The 18,737-nt window shown below is 53.7% G+C and overlaps 2 protein-coding genes across 2 annotated transcripts; both read left to right on the plus strand.

The window, feature by feature from the left end:
- The first annotated feature begins 8,228 nt into the window (after window positions 1-8,228).
- LOC127380176 (olfactory receptor 52K2-like) lies at window positions 8,229-9,441 on the plus strand. Its single transcript, XM_051608776.1, is given in 4 exon segments — window positions 8,229-8,601; window positions 8,604-8,921; window positions 9,177-9,290; window positions 9,293-9,441. Coding segments are annotated over 4 exon segments (954 nt in total).
- Window positions 9,442-12,990: 3,549 nt separating this feature from the next.
- Window positions 12,991-18,737, plus strand: LOC127380170 (olfactory receptor 51G2-like). Its single transcript, XM_051608770.1, has 2 exons — window positions 12,991-13,005; window positions 17,743-18,737. Exon 2 carries the CDS (start codon window positions 17,769-17,771, stop codon window positions 18,735-18,737), a length of 969 nt encoding a protein of 322 aa, XP_051464730.1. The 5' UTR covers window positions 12,991-13,005; window positions 17,743-17,768.

Raw genomic sequence — 18,737 nt, forward strand, 5'->3', positions numbered from 1 at the left:
GAGGTGGCCCTGCCCGTGCAGAGGGGTTGGAACTAGATGTTTTTTAAGGTCCCTTCCCACCCAAACCAGCTTGGGATCCTCTAATATTTGCAATTTGCCATCTTAGCACTTTCCTAACCTGCTGCTTTGCAGTTTCTTTTGCCAGAGGCTTTTGCAAATCCTGGTTTTGCTGCAAACCCTCAGACAAACCACCCTTCCCCGAGAAGAACTTCTCTGTTGTGTTGTCTCCAGGCAGCCCACCCTGTACTTACCCCAGGTGACAGCAGGGGACACAGGCTGGGGACCAGGAGCAGCCCTGGTGGCTGCAGAGCTGTATTTAACCCAGGCAGAGCAAACCCCACGGGTCTCACCAGGGTTCACAGCTCGTTCCTTTGCTCCTCAGGGCTCTGAGCCCACGGGGCTGTGCCAAGCAGGGATTTCTGTCTTCTCTGAAAAAGAAAAAAGAGCCAGAGGGGGAAAAATGGGAGTGGAGGCAGCTCTGGGCACTGGCTGGACAGGAAAGAAGAAAAAAAAAGGGAGGGGGGAAGGAAATAATATGTATTTGGAATATTCCCCAGTTTTTCCCTGCTGTGGGAAACCTGTGCATTCTGGAAGGTGAAGAGACCCAGGGCTGGTGCCTTCAGCCTCCTGGGTGCTCCGGGCAGTTCCCTGCTTTGTACAGAGGGAATTCATCTCTGTGTATGTGTCCATCTGTCTGCATCACATCTAAAGACAACCACAGACTCACAGACTGGGTTGGGTGGAAAAGACCTTAAAGCACTAGCAGTGTCCTGAGAGACACAAGCTTGGTGTGTTGGTGGCTTCATGGATGCAGTCAGAGCCCTTCAGGAGTCACCTTCTAGCTGGGACTTGTTCCTTTCTGGAGGCACCCCAGGAAGACATGGGGACAGACAGTCTAAAGCACTTCCATCTAATATGAACTGTGTCACTGTGTCTCCTTTTTTCTTGCATTTATTCACTGACTATAATTTCGTGAAAAAAAATGTGGGGTGGGGTAGGCAAATGAGACTTTGTGGAAGCAGAAATTTCTGGGCACAGATCTGACCCAAAGCTTCATTTCCTAAACTGGGAGCAAACAAACCCATTACCCACACAGCACAGAGCAAATCAGGATTTGTGAGCAGCTGCTCAAGAGAATTGTGGGGAGATGGGCTGGGTGGAGGTGGCAAGGTCTGGGTACCAGAGGGGGCTGCAGGGGTGGCCAGGAAGGGGGGCTGGGATTGTCCTGGGGCACTGGAACAGGCTGCCCAGGGAGGTGGTGGAGTCACCATCCCTGGAAGTGTTTAAAAGAAATAGAGATGTGGTGCTTAGGGACAGGATTGAAGCACTGAACGGGTAGATGAGGTTATGGTTGGTGGATTTAGGTTGTGGTTGGACTTGATGACCTTCAAGGTCCTTCCTAACCAGGATGAATCTGTGATTCTGTGCTGTGCTGCACACAGATGGTTCCAGCTGGATCAGTAACAGACCCACCATGAGCCAAAGCTGAGCCAACCAGTGGACTCTGAAAATCTATTTCAGAAAGGGCAGAAAATGTCAGACTGAGAGGGGAGGAGTGGACAAAAAAGGAGTGAGAACCTTGAGCAACCTGGTCTAGTGCAAGGTGTTTCTGCACATGTGAAGGGGTTGAACTAGATGATGTTTAAGGTCCCTTCCAACCCAAACCATTCCATGATTCTGTGAGAAACTGCAAGGGGACAGCAAGGTCAGAGCAGCAGGAGGGGCTCCATGATGGTAAAGCCACTCCAGAAGGAGCGTGGGCTGTGGAGGACCCACAGCAGAGCAGGCAGACCTCCAAAGAGACTGCAGCCCATGGATGAGCCCTTGCCAGAGCAGGGAGACATCCGAGTGTCCCACACTGGAACAGATACACTCCTAGTGGGAATGCAGCCCATGGATCAGCCCATGGTGGAGCATTGGAAAGGAGGGAGAAGGAAGGAGGGGCAGTGAGGAACCTCTGTGTCCTGGCCCTTGCTGAGGGCAGGGTGAAACCTGGGGTGGTAACAGGGAAAGGAGAAGAGCCTGGGGTGACAAAGTGACTGGGAGCACTGGTGTTTTCAAGGAGTCACCAGTCATAACTCCAAGGTTCCTATTTGTGAGTGGGATGGACAGCACATGGCACAACACTGTCAGTGCCAAAAGAGGGCTGTGTTAGCCAGAGCACCTCGGTTTTGATCAATCCAGACTGAATTTTGTTGCCCAGTTTGTCACTTCACCACTCAGCTCTGCAACGTTCCCCTGTAATCCCTCATCTCTAGTGCTTTAGGAGCATAGAATCCCAGACTGGTTTGGGTGCGAAGGGACCCCAAAGCCCACCCAGTGCCACCCCTGCATGGGCAGGGCCACCTCCCAGCAGCCCAGGCTGCTCCAAGCCCCATCCAACCTGCCCTTCAACACTGCCAGGGATGGGGCAGCCACAGCTTCCCTGGGCAACCTGGGCCAGGCTCTCCCCACCCTCACAGCCCAGAATTTCTCCCTCTCATTTAATGTCTTCAGGGTGTAGTGGTTTCTATAAATATGCCAGTTATTCAGCAAAACATGTTCCTTATTCTGAGACTCAGAGAAAATAAAGGAAGTAGATGTATTAATTCAGCAGAAATGTTGTGGATCTCTTTGCTTTTCTGTGCTGCATCCACAGCCCCCACCTGTGACTCAGAGCTGCAGCAGCCTGGCATGTCAGTGAGTAACTCAGGCAACAGAGATCACATCTAGAGTTATATGAGGACAACCACAACTGAAAGAATAGCTAAAAAACCCAGCCCTCCTGGTGTGCCCTTCCCCATGACCCTGGAAGATGGTCCCTTGAGCCCCCTGGTCCATGCAGGGCTGGAGGATGGGGACAGTGCTCTGCCTTTGCTGTGGAGGGGGACAGGGGACGTGCAGGAGGTCTGACCTTGCCCTTGCTCTGTCCTCAGAGCTCAGGCTGGGAAACGTGAGGAGTCCTCCTGCAGGCAGATGTGTCACCATGGGATCACAGAATGGTTTGGGCTGGAAGGGACCCTGAAGATCATCCAGTTCCCAACAACATCCTCCTGGAATATCTCTGATTCTCCAGGACCCCCTGAGGATCCTTGTGGGGGGTCCCTGCCAGCTGTGCAGAGAAGCACAGGCACAGCTGGAGAGCAGATCCCAAGTGAGAAGGACTTCTGGTTTGGCCCAGCACATGGAGTTCTTACAAGTTCTCAGGGCCACAGAGATCATGGGAGGGCTGGAGCAGCTCTGCTCTGGATCCAGGCTGGGAGAGTTGGGGTGTTGAGCCTGGAGAAGAGAAGGCTCCAGGGAGACCTGAGAGCACCTTCCAGGGCCTGAAGGGGCTCCAGGAAAGCTGGGGAGGGGCTTGGGACAAGGGCAGGGAGGGCTGGGAGCAGGGGGAAGGGTTTCCAGCTGGCAGAGGGAGCTGGAGCTGAGATGGGAGGGAGAAATTCTGGGCTGTGAGGGTGGGGAGAGCCTGGCCCAGGTTGCCCATAGAAGCTGTGGCTGCCCCATCCCTGGCAGTGTTGAAGGGCAGGTTGGATGGGGCTTGGAGCAGCCTGGGCTGCTGGGAGGTGTCCCTGCCTATGCAGGGAGGTTGAAAGTGGATGATTCTATCCCCAGATATTTGCCCAGCCAGAGATAAAACTTTCCCTCTTTGCAGACCCAAAGTCTGTTTGACACCCCCTGGTGCTGAGAGGAACCCCTGTGTTTACAGACCGTTGCTGTTCCTGGCTCCTCCCAGGCAGCAGCCTCTCCCCAGGGGTGATGACAGCCTCTGAAGTCCCAGCAGTGAGTGATCAGGTTCCTTCAGACATACAAAACTCACCGTTTGGGTCCTTTTGGCAGGTGGAGGAGTTGCTTGATGGTGCAAGAGAGAAGCAGTGTTTGAAGGTGATGTAGCTACACGGTCACGTCCAAATCATCCAGGTGAGATGGGGAGATACATCATTTATTTTTTGTCTTTCATTAAATCCCATGTTATTCAAGTATTTTTAGTCCTAGTGCCAAGCTCTGAGCCAAGGTCAAGTCTTAGCCAAACTGAGATGAATACAAAGCAATCTATCCAGAAAAGCTGCTCTGCAGGAATGCCAGAGACATCTGAGTGAACTTGGTCTCTTATAGAGTTAATGAGCTACTTCATTACTTCCAGGCATCCCACATTAAGTGATTATTGTTTTAGGGAACTGCAAGTGAAACACTTGCAACTTCAGTTTGCTTCCTGGCTCAGGTTAATTACAGCAGTGCTAATTGATTGGCTGCAAGCTGCTCCTGGGTTAAACTTCCAACGAGCTGTAGGCACCTCAGTGGGACATCTGCTAACCCAGCTGTCTGTGAGGACCTGCAGTTACCTGATCAGAGCCCTAGTCCAGAGCTTCTTTCTGGCACAAACCTGAAGAGAATGGTAAAACAGCTCAAGGAAGGTAATGATTTGGTCTTCTCCCCTATGGAAAGGACAAAAGTCATGAGCTTCAGCGAGACACGGGCTTGATGCCAGGAAAATGTTCTGAAATGGGTGGTTTGGGGAAAGCAGAGAGTTTCTGCTAAAGGGATCAGGTCCTGCATGTATCTGTCAGAGGGGACTAGTACTGGGGAGGGGATGTGGACTGGGTGATTACCTTGCTTAAAACCCCAAGTTCATGGATCATTTGGGTTGGAATGGTTTGGGTTGAAAGGGACCTTAAAGCTCATCCAGTCCCACCCCTTCCCACCCCCTCTCCTCATAAGACCTGTGCTCCCTGGCAGGCTCTGGCAGTGCTGGGTGGCTCTTGGCACAGTCTGATCACCGGGTGGTTTGCAGAAGGAGGTGCCAGTGCTGGGAGATTGACGACGTCTGAGAACCACACTATATGTGAAGGGCATGGAAGCTGGTGGACTGGAGGGTTGTTGCTTGGCAGCAGAGCGGCAGAGCTGCTGAAAATGAGTCAGGAAACAGTTAAAATCTCAACATCTCTTCCCTCCTTACCCAGCCAGGGAAGCTTTCCCAGTGTGTCAGCAGCCAAAGAGTTCCTCTCCTCCTGCACTTCATTCCCCACTGAGCAGGGCATTTTAATCCATTTCACTGTTTCAATGTAAACTACAACAAGATCACAACAAATCTCACAGGGTACAGCAAGCTCAGGTGAGGTGCCTGGTAATATCCCCCATTTCTAGGGAATCTTCTAGACTTAGACTACTGAAAGGAGCAAAACTTGTCAGTCTACGAGTTCATGAACCATTTATTGCAGAAAAAAAACCCTGATCAGCTTTTTGTGCCACTGAAGCACAGAGAAGATGCTCAGAGTTGTGCCAACAGGAGTGAAGGGAGCAGTGACCAGCCTGGACGTGCTGCTCCCATCCCTCCTGTTGGGTGTACGACTCGAAAACAGCCCCAAATCACAGGACCTTCCTGAGATGGCACTTGCACATCGGCTGCAGCTGCAGCTGTGCTGGGGTTGGTGGGAGAAGGGAGAGGTCCATGCGAGGGGCTGGAGTTGGTGAGATCAAGGCAGGGAATTTGGAGCACAAATCTGAGCAGGAGCAGCTGAGGGAGCTGGGGGTGTCCAGCCTGGAGCAAAGGAGGCTGAGGGGAGACCTGCTGGCTCTGCAGCTCCTGAGAGGAGGTTGGAGCCAGGGGGGTCGGGCTCTGCTCCCCAGGAACAAGCGACAGGACCAGAGGGAACGGCCTCAAGTTGTGCCAGGGGAGGCTGAGGTTGGATCTGGGGAACAATTCCTTCCTGGCAAGGGTTGTCAGGGCCTGGCCCAGGCTGCCCAGGGCAGGGGGGAGTCCCCATCCCTGGAGGGGTTTCCAAGCCCTGGAGATGGTGCTGAGGGACACGGGGCAGGGGTGGCCTGGGCAGGGCTGGGGGAACAGTTGGGCTGGGTGATCTTGAAGACCTTTTCCAACTGAAACAATTCTCCCATTCTACATGAAGAGAATGAATGTTGAACAGCATTATTTAATAATCTGAGTAACTTTGTTGTACCAGGTGAAGGGCAGGGAACACTACCCAGAGCAGCACGTTCGTCTGTGGATCAGTTTCCCCTGGCAGAGAGGAGGGAGGAAGTGTCTACTGGTTTCTCCAAGTGCAGGATCTGAGAAGCGTTTTCCCCTTTCCAGATAAATACCTGTGGCACCAGACACGATTCCTGCTGCACTGGCTGGTGCCAGCTGTGGCTTTGCTTCCTTGAGTTTACAGCTGAGGGAGCTGCTCTGCAAACAGAGTCCTCTTGGCCATCAGCTGTTATAAATGTCATTGTCTTGGCAGCATTTCATGGGATTGGCTTTGCAGTCTTTGGCCTTCCAGTGCAAGCAGCAATGACTGGGAGACAGCCCGAGGAGCAACTCGTGGTTTGTTTTGTGTGGAGGATGTGAAGCCATCGGGATGAGAGATGGAACTATTTAGGGGTCAGGGAAGTCAAATGTCTGGAAAGCCAAGGAGATGATGTCTGGCCCTTTGGGATGTTGGGGAAACCAGAGGGCATGTGTCCTGAGAACCTTGCATCTGATTCCCAGAGTGCCAGCTGGGTGATTTAACCCTTCTGTGCCTCTGTCCTCCTGGCGGGACAGGGACAATCCACAGCACCACTCTGTTTCAGAAAGGGCTTGAGGGTGAGGAGGTGCAGGCACCCTGGGTCCCATGGAAGGGACCAGCACTGCAGCCTCAGGACACGCTGGGCCATGATGAGGGGACTGAGTGCAACCTCAGTCAGTTTGCAGGTGACACTGAGTTGGGTGGGAGTGTTGATGTGCCTGAGGGTAGGAAGGATGTACAGAGGGATCTGGCCAGGCTGGATCCATGATTTGAGGGACCTGGCCAGGCTGGATCCATGTGCCCAGGCCAACTGTATGGGGTTCTACCAGGCTCAGTGCTGGGTCCTGCACTAGGGTCACACCAACCCCAGGCAACACTTCAGGCTTGGGGCAGAGTGGCTGGGAAGTGCCTGGGGGAAAAGGACCTGGGGGGGTTGGTCAACAGCAGCTAAACATCAGTCAACAGGTGCCCAGGTGGCCAAGGAGGCCACCAGCATCCTGGCTGTGTCACCACAGGGTGGGCAGCAGGAGCAGGGCAGGGATCGTGCCCCTGTGCTGGGCACTGGGGAGGGGGCACCTGGAGTCCTGGGGGCAGTTCTGGGCCCTCAGGACAAGAAGGACATGGAGGGGCTGGAGCGTGTCCAGAGAAGGGCAAGGGAGCTGGGGAAGGGGCTGGAGCAGAAGGAGAAGGGGCTGGAGAACTTGTGAGGAGCAGCTGGGGGAGCTGGGGGTGTCCAGCCTGGAGCAAAGGAGGCTGAGGGGAGACCTGCTGGCTCTGCAGCTCCTGAGAGGAGGTTGGAGCCAGGGGGGTCGGGCTCTGCTCCCCAGGAACAAGCGACAGGACCAGAGGGAACGGCCTCAAGTTGTGCCAGGGGAGGCTGAGGTTGGATCTGGGGAACAATTCCTTCCTGGCAAGGGTTGTCAGGGCCTGGCCCAGGCTGCCCAGGGCAGGGGGGAGTCCCCATCCCTGGAGGGGTTTCCAAGCCCTGGAGATGGTGCTGAGGGACACGGGGCAGGGGTGGCCTTGGCAGGGCTGGGGGAGCAGTGGGACTGGGTGATCTTGAAGGTAAAAACTATTTCATTATTCTAACACAGGAGACAGGGACCCTGCAGGTGGGACACCCACTCACAGAGGGACTCCAGCAAGGTGGTTTGGATCGGGGCTCCATCAGGACACCCCACAGGTGACAGTGCTGGGGGACACAGGAGGTCAGTGTGTTGCTTCCACAGGTCTCAGCTCTCACAGCAAAAATGCTCTGAGCAACAAACCTTGAGGTGGCAAATGTTCACCTGCTGCAGTTTCCCAGGGTGGGAAGCAGGAGGAGATGGTTCACACCCTCGAGGTATCTGGTGACCATAGTCCTGCTGAGCTGCCTCCTCCAAGTGTTCTGGATCTTCCCCTGCCTCCCATCTTAGACTTTTGTCCTGATGGCACCAAATGTGCTCAACACCTGGTTTGTAACTCCCTAACTATGGGTTTGAGGGTGGGGACAACGGCCAGAGGCCAGCCCAGGGTGGGAGGAGAGGTAAATAACTCCCATATTTTTTGCCTGAGACCATGTGTGTTTGTGTCTTGCCTGTGGTGGAACTAAGTGTAGTGGGAGAAGAGGCAGGAGGACATGGTCACTGCTCTGGGTGCCTGAGAAGTGGCTGGAGTCCAGAGCAGTATTTGCTGCAGCTCCTACTTCTCCCTGTCTATACCAAGTGTTCCCATGGCTTCCCTTCCAGCTCTGCACCAGTGCCCATGTCCTACTCAAATCACTCCAGTCCCTCCTCCTCCATCCTGACGGGCATCCCTGGGCTGGAAGATGCTCAGTTCTGGATCCCCTTCCCCTTCTGCACCATGAACTCCATGGCAGTTCTGGGGAACACCACTCTCCTCCTGGTGGCTAGGATGGACCCAGGCCTGCCCCTGTGTTACTTCCTCTCCATGCTGGTGGCCATTGACCTCCTGCTCACCACGTCCACCCTGCCCAAGCTCCTGAGCATCTTCTGCACCCGCTCCCGCAAGATCAGCTTCCAGGGCTGCGTGGCCCAGATGTTCTTCGTCCACAGCTTCTCCACAGTGGAGTCTGGGGTCCTGCTCACCATGGCCTTTGACCAGCACTTGGCCACCTGCAGCCTCTGCACTGCTCTGCCATCCTGACTGGTCCCGCCGTTGCCAAGCTGGGCTTGGCTGCTGCGGTGCCCGGTGCTCCCACCATCACCCCTGCGACCTGCACAGTGACCAGCCTGTCCTCCTGTGGCCCCCAACTCATTCCCCACTGCTCCTGCGAGCACCTGGTGGTGGTGAAGCTGGCCTGTGGGGACGCCAGGTCCAACAGCATCTACGGCCTCATGGTTGCCACCACTGTGGTGGGCTCAGACTCCGTCCTCATCTCTGTCTCCTGTGTGCTGATCTTGAGGGAAGTCTTGGGTGTCTCCTCCAGAGAGGCTTGTCTGAAGTCATGAATCATAGAACCATTCAGGTTGGAAAAGACCCTTGGAGTCACCGAGTCCAACCATCATCCCTACTCTACAAAGTTCTCCCCTAAATCACATCCACCAACACCACATCCAAACGACCTTAAACACAACCAGGGATGGTGACTCCACCACCTCCCTGGGCAGCCTGTTCCAGGGTCTGACACTCTTGCTGTGAATATTTTTTTTCCTAATGTTCAGTCTGATCATGTCCTGTTGAAACTTGAAGCCATTCCCTCTTGTTCTGTCAAGTCCTTCAGCACCTGTGGGTCCCATATTGGTGTCATCCCGCTCTTCTCTGTGCCCGGGCTCTTCTCCTTCTACACTCAGCCCTGGGGCCAGGAGATCCTTCCCACCTCCAGATCCTGATGGCCGATCTCTACGTGCTGCTGCCTCCCACACTCAACCCGCTCATCTACGGGATGAAGACCAAGCTGACCCAGGAGCAGCTTCTGAGCCTGCTCTGGAGGAAAGGGATGGAGCCCAGGTCCTGAGCCCAAGCCAAGCACTAGTGCCAGGTGGGATGGACGGGGTTTGGACCAGAGAACAATGAGAGCATGTGTGGGGAGCAACAAAAGAGCTGCCTGCTGGAGAAATGGGGTGATCCCTTCATCACCTTGGCCAAACCCTGGGAGCCGGAGGCACCACAGAAAATTTGACTGGGGAAACATTATTTTTAGAAATTTAGAATTTTACATTCCTGCTCAGAACAGAGAGAACTCCTGTCTGACCGTGTCTGCAGCTGTCTCTGTGCTCACCCTCAGACCTGTCTCACCCCTGACCCTCCTCTTCCTCTCAGCTCTTGATAAAGGACTGTTACCACTTTGCAAACAAAAGTCTGTTCATGGGTTCATCCTCCCCCCGTTTCCCCTCAATATTCCCCATTTTTTCTGTTTCCCACTGGGTCCCCCACCGGCCTCCCCCTTTTCCAGCCAATCTGTAACTTCCCATTTATTCACTTCCTGGTTTTTCATAGAATCATGGAATGGCTTGGGTTGGAAGGGACCTTGAAGATCATCTAGATCCAACCCCCTGCATGGGCAGGGACACCTCCCAGCAGCCCAGGCTGCTCCAAGCCCCATCCAACCTGCCCTTCAACACTGCCAGGGATGGGGCAGCCACAGCTTCCCTGGGCAACCTGGGCCAGGCTCTCCCCACCCTCACAGCCCAGAATTTCTCCCTCACATCTCAGCTCCAGCTCCCTCTGCCAGCTGGAAACCCTTCCCCCTGCTCCCAGCCCTCCCTGCCCTTGTCCCAAGCCCCTCCCCAGCTTTCCTGGAGCCCCTTCAGGCCCTGGAAGGTGCTCTCAGGTCTCCCTGGAGCCTTCTCTTCTCCAGGCTCAACACCCCAGCTCTCCCAGCCTGGCTCCAGAGCAGAGCTGCTCCAGCCCTCCCAGCATCTCCGGGGCCTCCTCTGGCCTCTCTCCAACAGCTCCGTGTCCTTCCTGTGCTGGGGACCCCAGAGCTGTTCCCAGCCCTGCAGGGGGGTCTCAGCAGAGCAGAGCAGAGGGGACAATCCCCTCCCTGGCCCTGCTGCTCACGCTGCTGGTGACACAGCCCAGGACACGGGTGGGTTCTGGGCTCTGGCACATGGTGCTGACTCATGTTGATCTTCTCATCACCCAACACTCCAAGTTGTTCTCCCCAGGGCTGCTCTCAATCCCTTCATTCCCAGCCTGTGTTGATACTGGGGATTGCTCCAAATGAGTCCAAAGAGACTCAAAGTTGGACCTTTTCTGGAGAAGTGTGAAAAAAATCAGGTCCAGAAGGGGCCTGGTGAAGGTACCTTTCCTGTGCCTTTGCCCCAGGATGGGATCAGCTCAGTTGAAATGGTTATGATGAGATGTTCAGGAGAACCATCTGTGCTGGTGACTCTGTACCCAGACCAACCTGCTTCCCAGTTTCACTTCCCACCCCTTTCCTAACCTCAGGTCTCCTTCCCACCAGCTCAGCCCTTGAGTCATTGTCCAGTTCCCACGGTCTGGTCATTCCCACCTCTCTGCAGCATCTCTTTCCTTTGCTGCAGGACACTCTCCTCTCCCTGCTGCCTCCAAGGCCATCTCCTGCTTTTGCTCTGTGCTCTGGCATCTCTGCAGCCTTGAACACACCCCGCCATGGTTGAGTTTTGGTCTCATTATGGCCAATTGTGACGCATCTTCCCAAGTTCAACGTAAAGACCTTCTCTACCTGAAGCTTGTTTGCTCTGAAGAGCGTAAGAACTGTTCCACTAGATCAAATTAAAGGTCCCTCCATCCTGCCCTCCTGCCTTGAAGAGTGGCTATTAATGACCATTTAGGAAGGTAATTTACAGTTTATCTCTCCCTTGGCACATGGCCCAGCACCCAGCAGTCAATTGAGAGGCTTTCTGACCAGGAGGCAGCACCTCGGCCGTCATCTTTAATAGAAATCAATTAATCTCTCGCCCATGGATTTTCTCTAATTCCTTTTAAAACCTTTTATGTACTCTGGGCTCCCTCAGCATCCAGCGGTGGTGAGTTCCATAAATTCTTCATGAAACGTCTTTAGATTTCTAATTTGTTTTAAATCTTCTGCCTGGTGTTTTCAGGGCGCTTCTCCCCCTTCTTGTTCACACAGTGTGAGAAAAGATGAATAATCACCCCAAGTGTATCTTCTCCTCCCCATGTATTATCCCACAGACCTTTCCTCTATTGCTTTATTGTCCCTTCTCAAGGCTGAAGAGACCTTTTCTAATCATCTGCCCTTCTACAGGAACTTTTCTGCAGTGGTCAGCCAGTTGAACTAGAGGATCATTGTAGGTCTCCTCTTCTCTTCTCTTCTCTTCTCTTCTCTTCTCTTCTCTTCTCTTCTCTTCTCTTCTCTTCTCTTCTCTTCTCTTCTCTTCTCTTCTCTTCTCTTCTCTTCTCTTCTCTTCTCTTCTCTTCTCTTTTCTCTCCTCTCCTCTCCTCTCCTCTCCTCCCTTCTCTTCCTCTTCCCCAACAGAGACCCTGGCCCAGGTTGCCCAGGGAAGCTGTGGCTGCCCCATCCCTGGCAGTGTTGAAGGGCAGGTTGGATGGGGCTTGGAGCAGCCTGGGCTGCTGGGAGGTGTCCCTGCCCATGGCAGGGGTGGGACTGGATGGGCTTTAATTTCCCTTCCAATCCCAACCAGTCTGAGATTCTATGATTGCTCAGAATTAATACCTGTGAATGAATAGTTCTTTGGCTGAGCTCAGCAGCACTTTGGGGACCCGGGTCACAGTTTGCTGGTGTCCTCGGTGGGCAGAACCCCAGCCCGGTCTGGTTCCCCACCACAGAGGTACCTCTCAGGTCCAGAGGCTGGTTTTGCTCCAGACACCTCACACGAGGACAGACGAACTCATCCCCTCTCCCGTGTCTGGGTTTGGCAGGAGCAGAAACTGAGCTAACAGCAACTTCCACCTCACAGCTGAGGTGGCAAAGATAAACTCCTGACCACGAGTCCTCCAGATAAACAGGCTCCAGGGCCACGGCAGAGGGTTCCTGCTTCACGGGGCTGTGTTTGGCTTCGTAATATTAAGTTTGTTTTCACTGTGCCATTTATCACTCTTTTAATTAAGCATTTACTGTCTCACTGCTCACGGGTGGTGTGGGGGGGGGGGGGGTTAGCTGGAACTTCATGTCATATTATCTCCTCGGGGCGACGCCGCGAGCGCTTTTCCTGCAGAATTTATCACTGTTTGCACTACTGATCCTTTCTGACAGTAAAAATTACGTCCGTCACCAGCAGGGCCGGTCATAAATCACAGGGAGCTGTAAAAGGCCTGGCCCAATAAACTGCCAGGAGGGAAACGGCGCCTGCCGGGAGAGCAGCAGCCATGGGGAAAAAAACCAAAGCCACAACAAAAAAACAAACAAAACCAACCAACCCGAGCAAGATGATTTGTTTCCCAAGCTGCTGCTCCTGGGAGGCCTCGGGCTGTTTGCGCACCCGGGATCCGGGTGGTTGGGCTGGGTCAGTCCTGGGGGGGTTATAAGCTCTGCCCGCCCAGCGCCGGGACCATCCCCAGCACCGCGACCGGGACGTGGAGCTGCCCGGGTCGGGAAGGTGCCAGAGCCCCCTCGGTGAGTACCCTGGGCAATTAGCAGCGTGTTGATCATCACAATCCTTGTTTACTAGTGAGGGGGGTGGTGGTTTACGGAGCTGGACCCAGCGTGGGTGGGGAGGTGGGTCTCCAGAGTGATCCTTGGGTGGATCACACCGTTCTGTTGGGTTGGGTGTTCAGGAGGACCTGAGTGGTTGTAATTACAAGCAGGGCTGGCAGGGAAGATCTGGCCATGGGGTCTTTCCCATCTGCTCTGCTCTGCTGAGACCCCCCTGCAGGGCTGGGAACAGCTCTGGGGTCCCCAGCACAGGAAGGACACGGAGCTGTTGGAGAGAGGCCAGAGGAGGCCCCGGAGATGATGGGAGGGCTGGAGCAGCTCTGCTCTGGAGCCAGGCTGGGAGAGTTGGGGTGTTGAGCCTGGAGAAGAGAAGGCTCCAGGGAGACCTGAGAGCACCTTCCAGTGCCTGAAGGGGCTCCAGGAAAGCTGGGGAGGGGCTTGGGACAAGGGCAGGGAGGGATGGGAGCAGGGGGAAGGGTTTCCAGCTGGCAGAGGGAGCTGGAGCTGAGATGGGAGGGAGAAATTCTGGGCTGTGAGGGTGGGGAGAGCCTGGCCCAGGTTGCCCAGGGAAGCTGTGGCTGCCCCATCCCTGGCAGTGTTGAAGGGCAGGTTGGATGGGGCTTGGAGCAGCCTGGGCTGCTGGGAGGTGTCCCTGCCCATGCAGGGGTGGGACTGGGTGGGATTTAAGGTCCCTTTCCCACCTAAACCAGTGTGGGATCATAGTGCCACTTGCTGCTGTGCTGGACTTTTGTGCTCTTCCACCACCCAGCTCAGCTGGTGGGAATGGTGTGTTCCTGCTCTTGCCTGCAAAGTCACCAGAAGTCCAGTTCTGGGGGTGCTGCATCCCCAGAATTCCTCACTGATCCTCCTCTCCTTGCTGAGCGGCTGAGCCCTCGCTTGCTTGGGTTGGCAGTGATGTGGTTGTTAAAATAGCAAAGTCTCTTCTTGGAAACAAACCAGATCTCTTGGTCTCATCCTTCCCAAGCCCCTGCTCTTGCCTACGCTGGGAAGAAGCCTTTAAAGCACCAGAACTTCCCTTAAATTCTTGATGAAAAGAAAATTCAGAGACAGGGAAGAAATCAGGAAGTAGTTTTCAAGGGCTGGAGAGGAGGGAAAGTGCAGTGTCCTCCATGAGGATCTGCATGACCTCTTCCCCTGGGTGGTTTTCTCCCCGTGGTAGGTGCCTTTCTCAGCCAGGTGCTGCCATTAGTCCCTACATTTAAGTTTAAATCCTCCTGCAAATGGAAGTTTGTCTCCTCACCAGGGCTTGGCTGCAGTGCCCAAGGTGTGATTGCTCTGTCACAACAGCCAGCTGGGAGGTGCAAGGTGTGAGTGTGCTGTGGGTTGTGTATACACCCAGGAATAAGCATCTGTGCTTCTTTATACTTTTTTTTTTTTTTTTTTGCCTCTATATTATTTATAGACACACATGCACCCACACATGAGACACAGAGGGGAAGGAAACAGCTTGGAGTGGGATCCGTGTCTGCGGCGCGTAGGAGCCGAGAACACGGGGAGGAGCAGAGCTGGGAAAGCCCGTTGCTGAATAACTAACTTGGGTCTTGGGTTTTCTGTTCTAAATAACTCAATAACTCTGTACAGCACGGGAGGGGTTGGGAGGTTTTCTTGCAGGAGAAGCCTCTCTCACAGACCCCAGAGGGTTCTCACCAGACCTTCCTTTCCCACTGCGCTTTAAAAATCTCTTTATCCACATCCACATTCCTGGGAACTGCTTGAATCTCAGTGTCTTGGAGAGCTCTGGATCTCAGCCAGATGCTGCTGGGGGGGAGGCTGTTGGGCTCACACACACACCCCTACTTGGTGTTTTTTAGCTCAGCCTGCAGAGAAGACTGAAGTGCAAGGGTCTGTGGGTTAGTTCTTGCTGCTGAGGTGTTGTTGAGTTGGCAGAAGGGGACAGCTCTCAGAATCATGGAATCATGCAATTGTTCTGGTTGGAAAAGACCTCCAAGATCACCCAGTCCCACTGTTCCCCATCCCTGCCAGGGCCACCCCTGCCCCGTGTCCCTCAGCACCATCTCATGGGCTTGGAAACCCCTCCAGGGATGGGGACTCCCCCCTGCCCTGGGCAGCCTGGGCCAGGTCCTGACAACCCTTGCCAGGAAGGAATTGTTCCCCAGATCCAACCTCAGCCTCCCCTGGGCATCTTGAGGCCCTTTCCCCCTCCCTTTGGGGAGTTCCAAGCTACCACTTGGGCCCAGAGGTACCTTTGGACACCTTCCTACTGCCAAGGTAGACCAGTGTCGATGCCTTAGGGCAGGCTTGGGCAGGCAGCTCCATCCATGTCTGTGCTGTCCCAGGAGCTGGGGAGGGTCTCCTGAAGAAGGAGACCTGTCCCTTCACAGTGGGGCTACATGCTGGCCAAGGTGACTCTTGACACTAAGGTCTAACTTTGTCCCTGCTTGGAGGGAATGAAATGGCTTCGGGTCTTCTCCAGTTCCCATCACTTATCTGTGGCTTCTGCCCAGGAGCAGGAAGATGTTTGTTCTTGCCAAGCTCTGGGATTTATTGCCCCATTAGACTTCCACACAGGCTGCCAGTCTGATGGAGCTGAATCATATTATGAACATAGTAAATACATCATCATGACAAGTATGGTTGTGCAAACCATGAAGTGGGTTATAGTGAGAACCCTCCAGCTCATCGTTCAGCCCTCTCTGACCTGCTTGTTCCATATCCCACAGAAGGTTTGATTAAGACTGAAGCCACAGATATTTTTTTCCCCTCTAATTAGTGCTTGCTCTGCACATTCACAGCTTTCCCCCACCCACCCAGCCAGGCCTTCAGCCATGAAGGACAGAGAGGGCTCGGGGACCCCCTGAGCTTCTTCAGCTGCTCTGCCAGGGTGCTCTGTGTGTAGGAACCTGGACTGTGCTGAGGTGGCTGAAGCCTCCACGAGGACTGAAACCTATGGCAAGATCACAGGCTCAGAGGCTCATTGGATCATTCAGGCTGCAGAGACTTCAGAATATCTCTAGGCCAATGTCCTGCTCAAAGCAGGGCCAGTTATGTCTGACGAGGCTGCTCACAGCTTTGCCCAGCTGGGTCTTGAAAACTTCCAAGGGTGGAGATTGCACCTCCCTGGGGAACCTGCTCTGATGCTTGACGATCATCTTGGGAAAACATTTCTCATTGCATCCAGTCTGAAACTGCCTCATTTCAGCTTACACCTGGTGTCTCTCATCCTCCCACCACACACTGGAGTGAAGAGCCTGGCTTAGCCTTCCTGACAGCCTCCCTGTAGGCAGGGGAAGGCTGCTCCTGGGTTCCTGCAAAACCTTCTCTTCTCCAGGCTGAACAAGCCTCTTTCCTTGGCCTCGTGTCCTGGGGCATTTCAATGACCTCTGTCCATCTCAGTGGCCTTCTGCTGAACCCACTGGAGCAGACATCTGCAAGATGTCTGCAAAGACCTCACTCACCTCCAACTCTTGGTATCTGTGTAGACACCACACCACATCCCCCATGTTCCTCCCCTCTGCTTTGGACCCAGACACTTTCCATGGACACGTCTCCAGTGCTCCTGAACCTGCACCTGCCTGTGCTTTGGCTTGATGTCATTCATGAAAGTCATGGGCACATGGGTTTACTCATTTGTTTCTCTTCACCTAATTGTAAGGTAGGATTATGGAAAGATAGAATTGTTTGGGTCGGAAAAGACCTCTAAGATCCTCCAGTCCCACTGCTTCCCCAGCCCTGCCAAGGCCACCACTGCCCCATGTCCCTCAGCACCATCTCCAGGGCTTGGAAACCCCTCCAGGGATGGGGACTCCCCCCTGCCCTGGGCAGCCTGGGCCAGGCCCTGACAACCCTTGCCAGGAAGGAATTGTTCCCAACCTCAACCTGCCCTGGCACAAGTCGAGCCTGGTCCCTCTTGTCCCATCACTTGTTCCTTGGGAGCAGAGACAAACACCTGCCTCATTACAGGTAGATTATGGAATGGGCAACAAGTTGGACATGAGAGCAGCTGAAAATCCACCTTAATCTGGTGGCCATCTGTGCTGAGAGCAGCAGCACTGGAGTGCCTGAGCCTCTATTTCGCCATTTGTTTCCAGTGATGATTTCTTAGCCGAGAAATCGGAGTTAAACTCCCAGCATTTTCACATCCTGTCTCCAGGGAGCATCACAGAGAAGCCAGATGCTTGGCAGTTTAGTCTCGGTTGGGGCAACCATACAAAAAGCATTTTCTCACTCAGTAGAGCATCACAGCTTGTGGAATTTGTTGTGGCTGCCCCATCCCTGGCAGTGTTGAAGGGCAGGTTGGATGGTGCTTGGAGCAGCCTGGGCTGCTGGGAGGTGGCCCTGCCCATGCAGGGGGTTGAAACCAGGTGGTCTTTAAGGTCCCTTCCAACTCAAGTCATTCTGTGATTCTATTATTCCCATTTGGACGCAACTGCAGAACAGTAACTCTCACCAGGAAGGTTTTCACTTCCATGTTAAGAAAAAATAACTTTTTCTTCTTTTTTTAAGTAAAAATGTCCATCCTTTCCTTCATTTCATAGTTTAATGGATAAACAAGAGCATCGTCGTATGTGACACTGGTAATCACAAGTGTCCTAAAGACCATGGGGGCATCTGCAAAGGTTGGTGGGGAGCTGGAGGGATGTGGCTCTTGTCTTTACCTGCCTCTGTGTTCAGTGGAGAGTCCAACTACATGGAGTTTCTGTTGTTGGTTTGTTTTAGGTGTGGGTTCTGTGAGCTGAGCTGGGATGGAGCATGACTCACATTCCACGTGGGAATTCAATGGCTCCTTCTATCAGCCTTCAGCTTTCCTCATGATGGGCATCCCTGGCCTGGAAGCCCTTCACCCCTGGATCTCCATCCCTTTCTGTGCTCTGTATCTTGTTGCTCTCTTGGGGAACTGCATGATCCTCTTCATCATCAAGAAGACCCAAAGTCTTCATGAGCCCATGTACTACTTCCTCTCCATGCTGGCGGTCACTGACCTGGGCTTGGTTCTGTGCACTCTGCCCACCACTCTGGGCCTTTTTTGGTTTAATATGAGAAGGATTGGGTTTGATGCTTGTCTCACTCAGATGTACTTCATCCATATCCTGTCCTTCATCGAGTCCTCTGTGCTCCTGGCAATGGCCTTTGACCGCTTCATTGCCATCTCCCACCCGCTGAGACACCCGTCCATCCTGACCAAGACAACTGTCATAAAGATAGGGCTGGTCATTCTGCTGAGAGGTGTGGTGTCCCTCCTCCCCATACCCTTCTTGCTCAAGAGACTCACCTACTGTGGCAAGACCGAGCTTTCTCATTCTTTTTGCTTCCATCCTGATATCATGAACCTGGCGTGTGCAGATATCAAGGTCAATGTCTTCTATGGGATGATTATTCTCTTATCAACAGTGGGGATGGACTTCATCTTCATCGTGCTGTCCTACATCCTGATCCTTAAAACTGTTGTTGGCCTGGCAACCAGGGAGGAGTGTCTCAAGGCTTTGAATACCTGTGTTTCTCACATTTGTGCTGTTCTAGTGTTCTTCATCCCCATGATCGGCCTGTCCATGATCCATCGCTTTGGAAAGGATTTTCCTCCTCTGGTCAACACTTTGGTTGCCTACACCTACCTTATCATTCCTCCTGCTCTCAACCCCATTATCTACAGCATAAAGTCCAGCCACATCCGTGAGGCTTTGCTCAGGGCACTGTGCAGGAAGAGTGGAAGCTGA

This window comes from Apus apus, chromosome 1 (assembly GCF_020740795.1).
Source record: "Apus apus isolate bApuApu2 chromosome 1, bApuApu2.pri.cur, whole genome shotgun sequence".
NCBI classification, from domain to species: Eukaryota; Metazoa; Chordata; class Aves; order Apodiformes; family Apodidae; genus Apus; species Apus apus.